The sequence below is a fragment of the Esox lucius genome, chromosome 19, assembly GCF_011004845.1.
Source record: "Esox lucius isolate fEsoLuc1 chromosome 19, fEsoLuc1.pri, whole genome shotgun sequence".
NCBI lineage: Eukaryota > Metazoa > Chordata > Actinopteri > Esociformes > Esocidae > Esox > Esox lucius.
This window is the reverse complement of record NC_047587.1, coordinates 21,120,107-21,133,578: the sequence shown is the minus strand read 5'-3', so window position 1 is coordinate 21,133,578 and position 13,472 is coordinate 21,120,107. Positions and strand designations below refer to the sequence as shown.

Here is a 13,472-nt window from a genome sequence, read left to right as displayed (position 1 = left end):
AGGCCTCCACAGCCCCCACTACAGGACACTGTAGCACCAGGCCTCCACAGCCCCCACTATGGGGCATTGTAGCACCAGGCCTCCACAGCCCCCACTACAGGACACTGTAGCACCAGGCCTCCACAGCCCCCACTACAGGACACTGTAGCACCAGGCCTCCACAGCCCCCACTACAGGACACTGTAGCACCAGGCCTCCACAGCCCCCACTACAGGACACTGTAGCACCAGGCCTCCACAGCCCCCACTACAGGACACTGTAGCACCAGGCCTCCACAGCCCCCACTACGGGGCACTGTGGCACCAGGTCTTAGGAGACCGATGGAACATCCTATGGCTCAGTTACGTGTTCAGCAACGCTACGGGAAATGTCATCACACATTGTGGTTCACTGTGGTTGTTTCTGCAGACAGATTCACTTTGCTCTGTGTTCTAGGTGCGTATCTTCACCTTCTCGGTGGGTCAACACAACTATGATAAAGGCCCGGTCCAGTGGATGGCCTGCGCTAATAAAGGTACAGTGTTATGTATTTGTTTGGCTTAAGTACATATCAAACACTGGGTTGATTGGGCTGTTGCCATGCTGTGTCATGGAAAGTGAGTCTATTGTCTGCTTCTACCAGGTTACTTCTATGAGATTCCCTCTATTGGAGCCATACGCATCAACACTCAGGTGAGGAACTTTCTTTATGGGCGTGTGAATGTGTTTAATTTTTTCCCAGAATTGTGTGTAGTTGACCTAGTGTATTTTAAAGTGCATGTATACCTGTGTTCTAGGAGTATCTGGATGTGCTGGGTAGACCCATGGTTCTAGCTGACCAGCAGGCCAAGCAGGTCCAGTGGACTAATGTCTATCTTGACGCTCTGGTATGTCATCACTTCTTCCTGACCCACAATGCACCTCACCAAAATCCCCCTCCATTTGAGAGGGTTCTAAAAAGGAACGTAGATGTGCTTTCTTTAAACTTCCTTCATCTGTATGCGCATTAGGAGCTCGGTCTGGTCATCACAGGAACCCTACCAGTCTTCAACAAGACCAAGTATAAAGATGAATGGGGATTAGAGGTAAAATACTCATACATGCACATCAAGTCATTCTTCAGATAATCCCATGCTAGCATTAGATACCAAGTCAGCTTGACTTTGCCATTGAATACGTAAATGTTCTCTTCTCTCTCTCAGATTCAGAACCAGCTCATCCTGGGGGTCATGGGGATTGACGTGTCACTGGATGACATCAAGAAGCTCACGCCACGTTTCACGGTCAGTAACACACAGTGAAACTCCAGCCCGAAGCACTCCTCTCTGTCATACGGCAGTCTCAGCGTTACTCTGACCTGATTATGAACACATTCATGATTATTTGTAAGCCAGAGTAGGGGTTTAGTGAGCAGACATGTTCCCAGCAGTGTACACAGTGTGTTCCCAACCAGGTATCACAGTTTCACGTCAGTATTTGACATTTGTCCAGAGGTAGACAGTAAAGTGAAAGTCTAAATGTGGATTGAAACCCAACGTCTATGTGGAGTGGAGCGATGCATGACCCGGATAGGTCCCTTAGGTAGGCATTCTGAATAGTTAGGTTTCCAGAGTCCTGAAACAGAAATTGGGTGAATCTAATCTATGTGGATTTAATCTCACAATCTTAAAGTTAGCAGCGTTACATCTGCCCCTGTTCACGAAACCCTGGCAAACTGACAGTCTATTTACTTTAAATGTAATAGCCCTCATTGCCCCTAGCAGAAGGTTTTCTTGTTACCCGCCTAGACAAATGTCAAATTTTGACCGTTTATCTTCTGTCTGTCCAGTCTCTCCTCTAACCTCCTCTGTTCCTCCACTCCTCAGATCGGACCTAATGGATATTATTTTGCCATTGACCCAAATGGATATGTACTGCTACACCCCAACCTTCAACCTAAGGTACGCCTACTACTTCTGTTCGGTCACCACTTGTCTTACAAGCCCAACTCATACACAGTTGACTGATCTTCCTGACGTGCTACTAGGATTTCTGTGGACCTTATGCGTGTTCATTTGACCCCACACATGATGCTAGCAGTATGTCTAGCCACAGGCCACCATAACGGCCTGACCCACCTTTAGAGAAACACAAGCCACTGCTCCACCCTACCTCTTCTAATCCTCCTCCCGTTTCCTTCTCGTCTCCTGATCCTGACTTCATCCTTGTAAAACTCCCCAGGCCAGGTCTTGACAGGCTGCAGAAGGCCATGTGTTGCCCAGGCCCAGCCTCTCCATTTGGGCTATTTGTGTTTTGAGGCGGGCCTGGTTCTGAGGCCTGGTTCTCCCGGGACACATGTACACATTGCGTCTTACCCAGCCGCAGCCTAACCCATACTAATCAACATGGACACACACTCATGGATCCAATCTATACAAACACACACTCATGGATCCAGTCTGTTCATACACACACGGGCACTGGGACTTAACCTTGACCAACGCACAGCATACGAGGGCCATGCATTCGTGTGTGTGCAGGCGTGCAGTCTCTTCTGAAAGGCAAGCGTTTCATTGTGACCGGGGGTCATGTGGAGGGTTGTATATGTTCCCCGAGGAGGAACCATGTGTGTGATTATGTCAGTCAGGGTTTGAAACAGGCTTCATAAAGACAGGAGATGAATGCCATCAGAGGGCCATGGTCTGACTAATGGGATTTTGACCATGCAGACATATTCTACAGACTATCCAAATAGACTCTGTGTTTGAGGTTGCAGTGGCCCTGGTTTCATTCCTGCCTGTCCACGGATACTGATATTCCCTTTAGATGAAGGTACCTGACCAATTAATTCATGTTATTTACAAATGGAGATATTGTCTCCCACTTGCCTGAGAACCTTCCTCTGCATATTGTGCATTACATATTTCAGTCTTGGAGTCCTTTGTATTGCAGTTGATTAGGTGACATTGAAATGAGGGTTTTTGTCCAAAACTAGCAAAATCAGCGTGTTATTCTTTTGGCACAACCCATTGGTTTCTCAAAGCTATCAGATTGTTTAAATCATTTTAGAGACCTAGAAACTGTCTTATCCAGACTCCTTGTGTAGAGGAAACTAAGCATGGCCTGGTCTTGTATTGAGCAAGGAGTCTGGCAAGTTGGATACGTCTCCCACTGAACAACTCATATCTCTCATCATGCATCTTCTAGAAAAAGATCCGCAACCGCAAGACAAGACTCAATAAGCCATATGCCATTACCTTTCATGAGGTGAGAGTAGAATAGATCTAGATTAGTATACTATAGTAGAACATAGTGTAGTCATGATATTCCCTTAGGGCATCATCTGTTTGACCATAGTGTGTGTGTTTGTTTTTAAATTACTTAAGTGCCCACTCTGAAGTGATGGTGTTTGCTGCTGCTTTCATCTTTACTGCTATAGCTAGTTTCTAACTTCCATGAGTTACTGTGAATATTTTATCCAATTGATATTGACTTTTTATATTTTATCTGTGTAACTCTTTCTGTTATTCCATCTGCAATGGCATTACCTTTTCATGAAATAGTCTAGACGATTCAGTGTGTGTGTATATTTACGTGTGTTAAATGTAAGACATTGGAGCTGGAGATGTCTGGCAGAGCGACGCAGAAAGAGAAGCAGTTAGAGGAGCGGTGAGACTAGTCCGAGAAGCAGTGAGAGAAGCAGTGAGAGAAGCAGTGAGACTAGTCAGAGAAGCAGTGAGAGCAGCAGTGAGACTAGTCAGAGAAACAGTGAGAGAAGCATTGAAAAAAGCAGTGAGACTAGTCAGAGAAGCAGTGAGAGAAGCAGTGAGACTAGTCAGAGAAGTAGTGAGAGGAGCAGTGAGACTAGTCAGAGAAGTAGTGAGAGGAGCAGTGAGGCTAGTCAGAGATGCAGTGAGAGGAGCAGTGAGAGAAGTAGTGAGACTAGTCAGAGATGCAGTGAGAGGAGCAGTGAGAGAAGCAGTGAGACTAGTCAGAGAATTAGTGAGAGAAGCAGTGAGACTAGTCCGAGAAGCAGTGAGAGGAGCAGTGAGAGAAACAGAGATAGATTCAGTAAGGGAAATGAGATAAGAAGTGCATGAACTAATCACCATTATTACACCTGGGTCTTTTACTGCTGCTTGTTTGACTTGATGTTGGATGGGGCTGTAAAAAATCCATCCATGCACTATTGCCATGCCTTCTTATTTGAATTGTCATTCTACAGACATTTGCTTCATAAGTCATGTCAATTTGCCCTTCAGTACAGTACTGTAAAGTATTCCTGAAAGGGCATGGACCTCTGGGCTGTGGGTCAGAAGTGTTGAGTCGGTCCACCACTGGCACACACACACACACACACACCCTGTCAATCTCACTGTTCATAACATGTGTCTGTGTCAGTGTTTGGTAAGAGAAACAGAGGGTTGTGTGATTATTGAGGGTGACCTTGGACGCTTTGAACATATTCTCTTTGTTTCTATTTCCCTTGTGTTTTGGTCTGTGTGTGATTATGGTTGCATAGAAAAGGCATGTAATATTCATCACTCAAATCCCTCACTGGATTTGGATCCTGGATGTCTTCCACACCCACCCAGTCACTTACCTGCTCATTATTTTCTCCCTTTTATTCATTTCCTTCTTTCTAGCTCCCTTTTTTTCTTTTCTATTTTGTTATGATCTGTCTTCTCCACTTTCTTTTCATTATCATTCAGTATTATTCTATTACTTTGTCACACGTTTTCATCCCCCTTCTTCCCTTTACTGTTCATTTAATGTGCTTGCATTTTCTGTATCGCCTGTATTTGACCTCAAATTAATCACTTTTTGTGTTGTTGGATTTTCTTTCATGCTCTTCATCTTCTGCACTACCCCAATCTATGTTGTCTCTGTCCTTCCAATGTAAGCATGAACATCATCGTCTTAACCATCAGTGTGTCTTTTCAGCTTTAGAAAACACATCCATATGAACCTTCGGTTGAGTGTATACAGTCTCAAGGTAGAGCAGCATTACAGGGAGCCAGAGTATCAGGTTCCCTCCTTGTTGCTGGTCTTGTATTACTGCTTCGTTTTTATAACATTATGAAGTCACTGATGTGCACATAGGGTTTCACTGCTGACATTAACACAGTCTGCAGTCAGTATAAAGCACATACACACACTCCAGCTGAAGTATTCATGGCATTGGTTAAGCCCTGCCTGGCATACGTTCTATGCTTTCTAAACTATTCGTTGTGTCTAAATGGATATACGACTAGCTATAGAAGTAATCCTCCTGTATAGAAACTTGCTATGTGTCTTAAAGAGTAAGGAGTACTACTGTTGTTCTCTGTGGCTTGAAGCCATGCTAAGAAACTGTGACGGAAAACATAAATTACACAGCCTACTGCATTTCAGCTCACCGTAAAAAGTGGACATGTTTCAGAAGGACTGATATAAAATAAGTACATTTACTAAAATAACTGAATGTTTCTCACCATAGTAACACCGGCCTCTTATACATATTGAATACATTAATATGGTTCTCTGTGTAATGTGTGTGTGGGCCTGTCTGTCTGTTTGTATGTGTGTGTGTGCGTGCGTGTGTGTGTGCGTGTGTGCATGCATGCGTTAGTGTGTATGTGTCGTGCTAACTCATCCACCAGACTAAACACCCTCCTCTCCTCAGAACCCTAAATTCCAGGAACCTGTCACTCTGGACTTCCTTGACGCCGAACTGGAGAACGACATCAAAGTGCAGGTAAATACACATGCGCACTCACACAAACACACACACACACCCGCGCTTGTCTCACTATACTTGTGAGAACTTTTTTGGATCATTGGATTTCCATTAAACATTATTTTCTATCTAACCACTAACTCTTACATTAACCCTAACCTTAACCATTAAAACCCCATTATAACCATAACCCTAACCATAACCACCTAAAATTAAAATGTTTAAAGGACCAGCAAAATGGCCACATTAGTAATGATTTGCCATGGTCTACTATACTAGCAAGGACATCTGGACCTAGTAAATTAGTGCACACACCCGCACACATACACTCCCTCTCAGGTGTTAGTTGTGTCCTGTCTCATTGTGCGTGATTTACACAGTGATGGCTGTAAATGAGAGGACATGTTTACAGGAGCAGCAGATCTCACACCTCTCTGTCTGTCTGCGATGTTCATTATGGACTGTATGTGCTCCAATCTGCCTGTTGTTATTCAACCTTCTCTCTCTTCTTTTCCTCTCTCTCTCTCTGGGGGTACAGATGTGCAGTGTAAGATTGTTCTAGAGGGATCCAAACTCTCTAACCCTTTAAACATTTGACATGGTATAGTTGAAGAAGAAACATCCTCCGATTGATTTGGTTCTCCTGCTCCATCCCTCCATCCCCGCCGCTCTCTCTATGTGTCTCTCACTCTCCCGCTCTCACACGTTCACTTTCTCTCCCTCTTCCACTCTCTCCCTCCCTCCCTCTCTCTCTCTTTCCTTCTCTTTCTTCTTTCTCTCTGTCCCTCTAGATCAGGACAATGATGATAGATGGGACCCAAGGTGAAGAAACGATCCACACTCTTGTTAAAACTCAGGATGAGGTGAGCTCCGTCAGCATATATTGAATTCAGGACTTTAGAGGTAAATGAAGTTGATGATTTAATTTGAAATCATCAACCCTCCTGCTGGTTTATGCATGTCCACACGTGTGTTCTCTGACAGAGATACATCGACCGAGGAGTGAGGACGTACACCTGGGCGCAGGTTAATGGAACGGACTACAGGTGTGTTTCTGGATGTGTTGCCAAGGTGTCAAGCCAGTAGGGACACCCTGTCCCTCTTCATCCCCACAAACCACAAATATTTCAGAACTACTCTTCGTTGCAGAGGTGTTAGAAACCAGTCACAAGCAGTTTTTCTTTAGGAAAGTAGAGGGGAAGCTTTAATTGGCTGTTTCATTTTCACATGCAGTTTTTCTTTAGGAAAGTAGAGGAGAAGCTTTAATTGGCTGTTTCATTTTCACATTTAGTTTTTCTTTAGGAAAGTAGAGGAGAAGCTTTAATTGGCTGTTTCATTTTCACATGCAGTTTTTCTTTAGGAAAGTAGAGGGGAAGCTTTAATTGGCTGTTTCATTTTCACATGCAGTTTTTCTTTAGGAAAGTAGAGGAGAAGCTTTAATTGGCTGTTTCATTTTCACATGCAGTTTTTCTTTAGGAAAGTAGAGGGGAAGCTTTAATTGGCTGTTTCATTTTCACATGCAGTTTTTCTTTAGGAAAGTAGAGGAGAAGCTTTAATTGGCTGTTTCATTTTCACATGCAGTTTTTCTTTAGGAAAGTAGAGGGGAAGCTTTAATTGGCTGTTTCATTTTCACATGCAGTTTTTCTTTAGGAAAGTAGAGGGGAAGCTTTCCTTGTGGACAGAAGAGATTTTTCCAAGCCTCACCTGAGTGTGTCAACAGACAGGACAGCTTCTTCTGTAATGACCATACCTTTATGTCCACAGCTTGGCCCTGGTCTTGCCGACCTACAGTGAACACTACATAGAAGCCAGTCTGGGAGACACGATCAGTGAGGCCATGGGTGAGAATCTCCCTGGTCCAGGCCACTCCCTCATTTTTAAACACACACAGTCTCCCTCCCCCAATCTCTTATCCTTCATCGTATCCTACTAACCCTCTGTCCTCTGGGCTCAGATCCCTGACTCTCATGACTCCCTCTCATCCTCATCCCCTCTCCCCGCCCCACCATCCCCTCCCTCCCTGTCTCCTCTCCTCACTCCTTCTCCCCTCTCCCTGTCTCCTCACTCCCTCCTCCCCTACCTCTCTGAAACACCCACTCCCACTGCACCTCTCCCCGTTCCTCCTATCTGTCCCCGTTCCTCCTATCTGTCCCCGTTCCTCCTATCTGTCCCCGTTCCTCCTATCTGTCCCCGTTCCTCCTATCTGTCCTTTCGTCTTTCCATTCGTCTTTCCTCTGTTCCAGCTCTTTGAATCTCAAGGCAGTTGTGGGACATGTTATCTCCCAAAGTTTTACCCTTCTCCAGGGCCTTCCCCCCGTACTGTAAATCTGTCTGCACCTCTTTCTCTACCCAGACCTGGTTTATTGCTACTCATAGTGGCTTTATCACGTGGTCCATCTACCTCTGATGTGGAACATAAATCCACTTGTACGAACTATCCAACTCTGTGTTGACTGTAATGTTTCCCCTCCCTGTCGGTCTGTCCTGCGTTGGATCCCCACAGCACCATGGGGCAAGTACTCAGTATCCTCCAGTGTATCACTCACTTCATTATATCTCCTCCATCCCAGCCTGATCGTGTGTCTGTGTTTGTACAATGAAATACTGCATATTCATTGCACACAGTGACAGAGCGAAAAAAGAGTAGGTAAAATGAGATGCAGGGAAACAAGGGAAAACACATGACCGATCTCTTTGCGGTGGATGGTAATAGAGTGAACAGCTGAGGTCTATGTGGATCGCTGTCCTGCCCAGATCTTAGAAGGAGATGTCCCAATATCTGCCTGTCATGTTTTACATGCTATTGGAATTCTTTGATAATGGACCAGAGAGTTGTGAACCTTTTTTATACTGAGCTATCAGTAAGCGCTTTTCCAGACATCTGACATGACTGTATCAATTTAATAGAAGTTTTTCTCATGGTGTCTTCTTTTAAGAGATAGCATGGTTGTCATTGATGTCTTTACAAGGGTAGGAACTCTGTTTGAATGAACATAGAGAAATCCAAAGCCAAGGCTAGTCACGTAAGGAAAAACACACTATGGACTTTATTGCATGTCTCTGCATGGTACCACTTCTCAGATGTATGCCTTCGCAGTTCGCAGTTATCTCATCTTGTGAAATATTTTGATTTATGGTTGGTTCCTTTCTTTCAATGATATGTCATATTTGGTCACTTGTATGAAGAGTTGCACAATCTAAAATCCAAATTCATTCAGTTTCCTCTCTTTTCCCTCTCCACCGCCTTTCTCTCTCTCTCTTTTTGGGCTCACTACAGGTCAGAAGGGCAAGTATTTCTCTTTCCCTTTTCCGCTTGTTCACTGCCGTTTCACCCCACACCTTATCAACCTGTCTGCTTGGCACCTCGTCTGTGTGTGTATGTGTGTCACAATGACCTGTCACCACTCTGAGCTGTGATGGTTGAGATGAACCCGGACTGTGTCAGTGTCATTGGAAGCTCAGTGAATTGAGGATAGCCCTGTTAGCTCTATTTCAGATAAGGCCTGACAGTGACAGACAGCAGAGTGTACTGGTCCTACAGCCATGAAAAGTCATGCTGACAGTGACAGAATGCCAAGCCTAAAGCGAAACACACAAGTTTGTCTCTACAAACAGTCTTTCCATTTCCCATCATTTCATGTTCTGTTTAATTATTTATCTGTGCAGTCCTTAATCTTAAGAATTCCCCAACTGAAAAAAAAAATGTAAATTACTGCATGCAAATCATAGTGCAGTTATCACAAAACGATCACTAACAAGTCTGGATTAACAATGCTGTAACATCTGTAAGAGAAAAAAAAAATTGCGGCTACTTAATTTTCTGGAGCTGCAATGTATTAAAAGAGTAGTAGTATGACTATTCAATGTGTGTCTGAGTGATGAGGGGATAGATAGTAATCAAGCCTGATGAACAAGCTTCCTGCTTGTTATTTATCATCTCTTCTGATTACACAGTTGCTGTCTTGACTGTATCAAACCAAGAGAAGCTAATGAAAGTAGTGATCTAGATATACCATTTTATTTTGATCTTCCATTGATTGAAACTTGCCACATCTAGCATGAATTTAGACTTCAGATTTTTCTTTCTTTTTTGACAAAAGACAATGTGCTACACAGGACCATTCATGTAGAATTCTATGATTTTCTTTCACCCTTGTTTTGACAGAAAATGGCCTGTTTGTTGAGGTTCTTAACAGAACAAAATCTGTTAAGGTTCTAAGGTGGAACAGTGTGTGTTGAGGTTCTACAGTTTCACACTATATGTTGAAGTTCTGAGGTTCTACAGTGTGTGATGAGATTCTTAAGCTGTCTCTCTTCTGTTCAGCCTTGGACACTTTACAGGTCGAGAGGTTTGATGAATTAGGCCATACCTTCATCGCCCCCAGGTTAGTGGGAGCACATTTGAGGAAGATAAAGTACTTACTATAGGTATTAAATGCTTGCAATCGATTATGTTTTTAGTATCTCTGGTTCAGAGTGTCAGCTAAATTACAGATGGTAAATTCTCAATTGCAAACTCCTCATTGTTCTGTGATATTTACATGTTTGTCATTTAGCAGTCTCTTAACCAGAGCGACTAACATTAGTGACTGCATACATTTTCAATTGTTTTTGGTCATACTGGCCATCTCTAGTATTAAACCCAAAACCCATTGAAATGGGTTTGGAGGAGAGAGGACTGGAGTAGCATACAGTTGGAGATATTCCTTGAATCTCCTCCACCCTCTTCCATTTAAACAGTTTTTACTCCTTATTTATTCCACAGTTTATGCCAGCATTGTAGAGTGCTGAGTACTGTAGCATTCAGGATCATTTACTGTATAAAGGAGCTTGAGTATAATGTGTTGAATTCTAAATCCAGTGTGTTGTATGTGATACATCTCTAGGGATTACTGCAAAGGCCTGAGAAACAATGACAACAACACCCATTTCCTTGTGGACTTCAACAACTTTATCACCAGGAACACAGTGGAAGAGGCCTGTAAGTCACACATATAGATACATAGAGGCACGCATAGACACACACAGACACAAAGATACAGATACATAGAGGCAGGCATAGACACACACAGACACGAAGATACAGATACATAGAGGCACGCATAGACACACACAGACACAAAGATACAGAGACATAGAGGCAGGCATAGACACACACAGACACAAAGATACAGATACATAGAGGCACGCATAGACACACACAGACACAAAGATACAGAGACATAGAGGCAGGCATAGACACACACAGACACAAAGATACAGATACATAGAGGCAGGCATAGACACACACAGACACAAAGATACAGAGACATAGAGGCAGGCATAGACACACACAGACACAAAGATACAGATACATAGAGGCACGCATAGACACACACAGACACAAAGATACAGAGACATAGAGGCAGGCATAGACACACACAGACACAAAGATACAGAGACATAGAGGCAGGCATAGACACACACAGACACAAACTGACACGCACACAGACAGAACCAGAAAAGGAACCAGGCAAGCCTAGTGCAGCCAGCCAGCAAATAAAAATGATTAATATTGTTGCCCTCACTGGATTTGAACCCAGGTTTGCCACGTGATTAGCTGGGTATTTTACCACTACGCCACAGTGCTACACATTTAGCCATTGTTGGTATAGCATCTCGAGATGAAATCGTTCTGTCACACATATACATCACGCCAAGTTTGAATATTTCACTAGAAACCATTAGGCATTGTGTTAAACTGACTGATGTTTCTTATTAAGTGTACTTTATCTATGAAATGTATGGCTTTCACCACTGGCCATACAAAAAAAAACATTACTTTTTGATCTAGCCTATATTACCCAAAAAAGCATGCACAGATGTGTACCTCGAAAATCCACCAGAAAGGGTTGTAACATAACTGAACAGTTTTATTTCAGCCTTACTATAATGCAGCTATGGAAGGTTGTAGCCAGCAACGTTTCTGTATATCCGGGACAAATTCAAATGCATAATTTGTCACTCAATTACTCAGTAAGAGACATTCGCTCTTCTTGGCCGGCTCTGCTTACGTGGTCCGGCAAACACATTCTGATGTATTCCCTCAGCCTGTTCTGTTCGATAGCAATTCAAGGTGAAAGAGAAGATGAGCTGTACATCAGTACAATAATATGAGGAGGGTGTAGACAGTTTGATTAGTCTGGTCTGGCCAAGGTTGTGATATCAGACTGATCAAATTATGCATAGGCATTTGATTAGTCTGGTCTGGCCAGGGAGTGATATCATCCTGATCGACTGAGCTTCCTAGAACCTGATGCTGTCATGCTACTCTGTGACTCAGGACGTGGAGTGGTCATAATCAAATGGGTATCAGCTACTAGATCATATCATCTTCCTCCTCGTCAGCTAATGCATCTCAGTGTTCTCTGTGTTCTCTAAGCAAGGTCAAGCCATGCTCTTTGCCTCATCCTCGCAGTTTGACTCAAGTTTTACTGTGAAAAATGCTTCAGTACCATTGTCTTCCTCTAGGTAATGTGACTCTGGTCAGCAGGCTGCTTTTGGATGCTGGATTGACTGCTGATCTGGTCAAACTGTGGAAGGAGCAGACATTGTGAGTGGCACACACTTTTCCCACCGTCACTGCACAAGTGTGATTATATACACAACGTGTCACTTTGAGTAGCCATATACACAATGTGTCACTGTGAGTAGCCATATACACAATGTGTCACTGTGAGTAGCTATATACACAATGTGTCACTGTGAGTAGCTATATACACAATGTGTCACTGTGATTGGCTATATACACTATGTGTCATTGTAATTCTATACTCAATGTGTTACTGTAACAATGTAATGTTCACATTGTGTTACAATGGTTATGTAAATGTCACTTCATCAGGGTTCACTGGGTTATTATAATTATTGTTATAATTATTATTTCTACAACTTTTTAGCAATACAAGTATTTGTCTCTAAATCCATTACTGGATTTATTTTTGTTCAGATTTTATTTTTTAAATAATAAATTGATAAATGTTACTATTTCCTATCAGGTGCTAATCATAAACATACAGCATTCTTCTGTCAAAATGCAACATGCTTAACACTTGCTTGTCTCGCGTTGTATACCAGTTATAATCAGTGGCTTATTTTCCTTGGCAAGTAGGAGGCCCACAAAGACAATTTACTTACCGACCCAAAAGGCTAAAAGAGGCCCTGATCAGATAGAAATGAAACGTATGTGGCATTGCAGGAAATGTGCATTTAGACTGAAATGTTATTGGCATGCCTCGTGGCATAATGGATTTGCATTGGTAGTCAGTGTGCAACTAAAGCGATGCATGCTGTTTCAGGATCTTATTTTCTAGCTCCAGAAAAACTACATGTTGTATTAGGGGTCCTCATCCTGGGATTAAATAATCCAGGAATTTAATAATTTTGGGGTTCATGACATTAATTTGTTTTGAACACCTCAGTAAAATGAGTCATTCAGACACTCAGGCTGTTCCCAGTTTAGCTAGTGTCTTACCAGAGAAAATCCAGGCGGCTTACAATGCTTTAATCTACATACTATATTTGTCTGTTGCTGTGATTTGAGACCATGTTTTAACAATAATACATGAGGAAAGAAAGACCATGCTAAGAAGACACCATACTAATTCAATCAACATGCTTTCACCACACATGTTCATCTGTTATAATAATCATACTACAAACACACACACATAAGCATACACTTTTTAAACTGAACCAAGAACTCTATACACAATTAGAACATAAAAATAAGTGGTGTTCAGGGAAAACAACTTTT

General features: G+C 42.8%; 1 protein-coding gene across 10 annotated transcripts in view; it reads left to right on the top strand.

The window, feature by feature from the left end:
- LOC105018430 (voltage-dependent calcium channel subunit alpha-2/delta-1) overlaps positions 1-13,472 on the top strand; it is a 92,961-nt gene that overhangs the window by 60,583 nt on the left and 18,906 nt on the right. For 2 of the 10 annotated variants that reach the window (XM_034288370.1, XM_029115295.2), the window contains exons 13-28: positions 436-514; positions 623-672; positions 777-866; positions 990-1,064; positions 1,182-1,262; positions 1,845-1,919; positions 3,166-3,225; positions 5,639-5,695; positions 6,469-6,540; positions 6,662-6,723; positions 7,442-7,518; positions 8,181-8,189; positions 8,955-8,963; positions 10,002-10,062; positions 10,564-10,658; positions 12,188-12,269. In XM_034288370.1, the coding sequence (XP_034144261.1) occupies positions 436-514; positions 623-672; positions 777-866; positions 990-1,064; positions 1,182-1,262; positions 1,845-1,919; positions 3,166-3,225; positions 5,639-5,695; positions 6,469-6,540; positions 6,662-6,723; positions 7,442-7,518; positions 8,181-8,189; positions 8,955-8,963; positions 10,002-10,062; positions 10,564-10,658; positions 12,188-12,269 (1,034 nt within the window). Of the gene's footprint in view, positions 1-435; positions 515-622; positions 673-776; positions 867-989; positions 1,065-1,181; positions 1,263-1,844; positions 1,920-3,165; positions 3,226-5,623; positions 5,696-6,468; positions 6,541-6,661; positions 6,724-7,441; positions 7,519-8,180; positions 8,190-8,954; positions 8,964-10,001; positions 10,063-10,563; positions 10,659-12,187; positions 12,270-13,472 lie in introns of all 10 variants that reach the window. The other 8 variants (XM_034288377.1, XM_034288376.1, XM_034288375.1 and 5 more) reach the window with 6 other exon arrangements.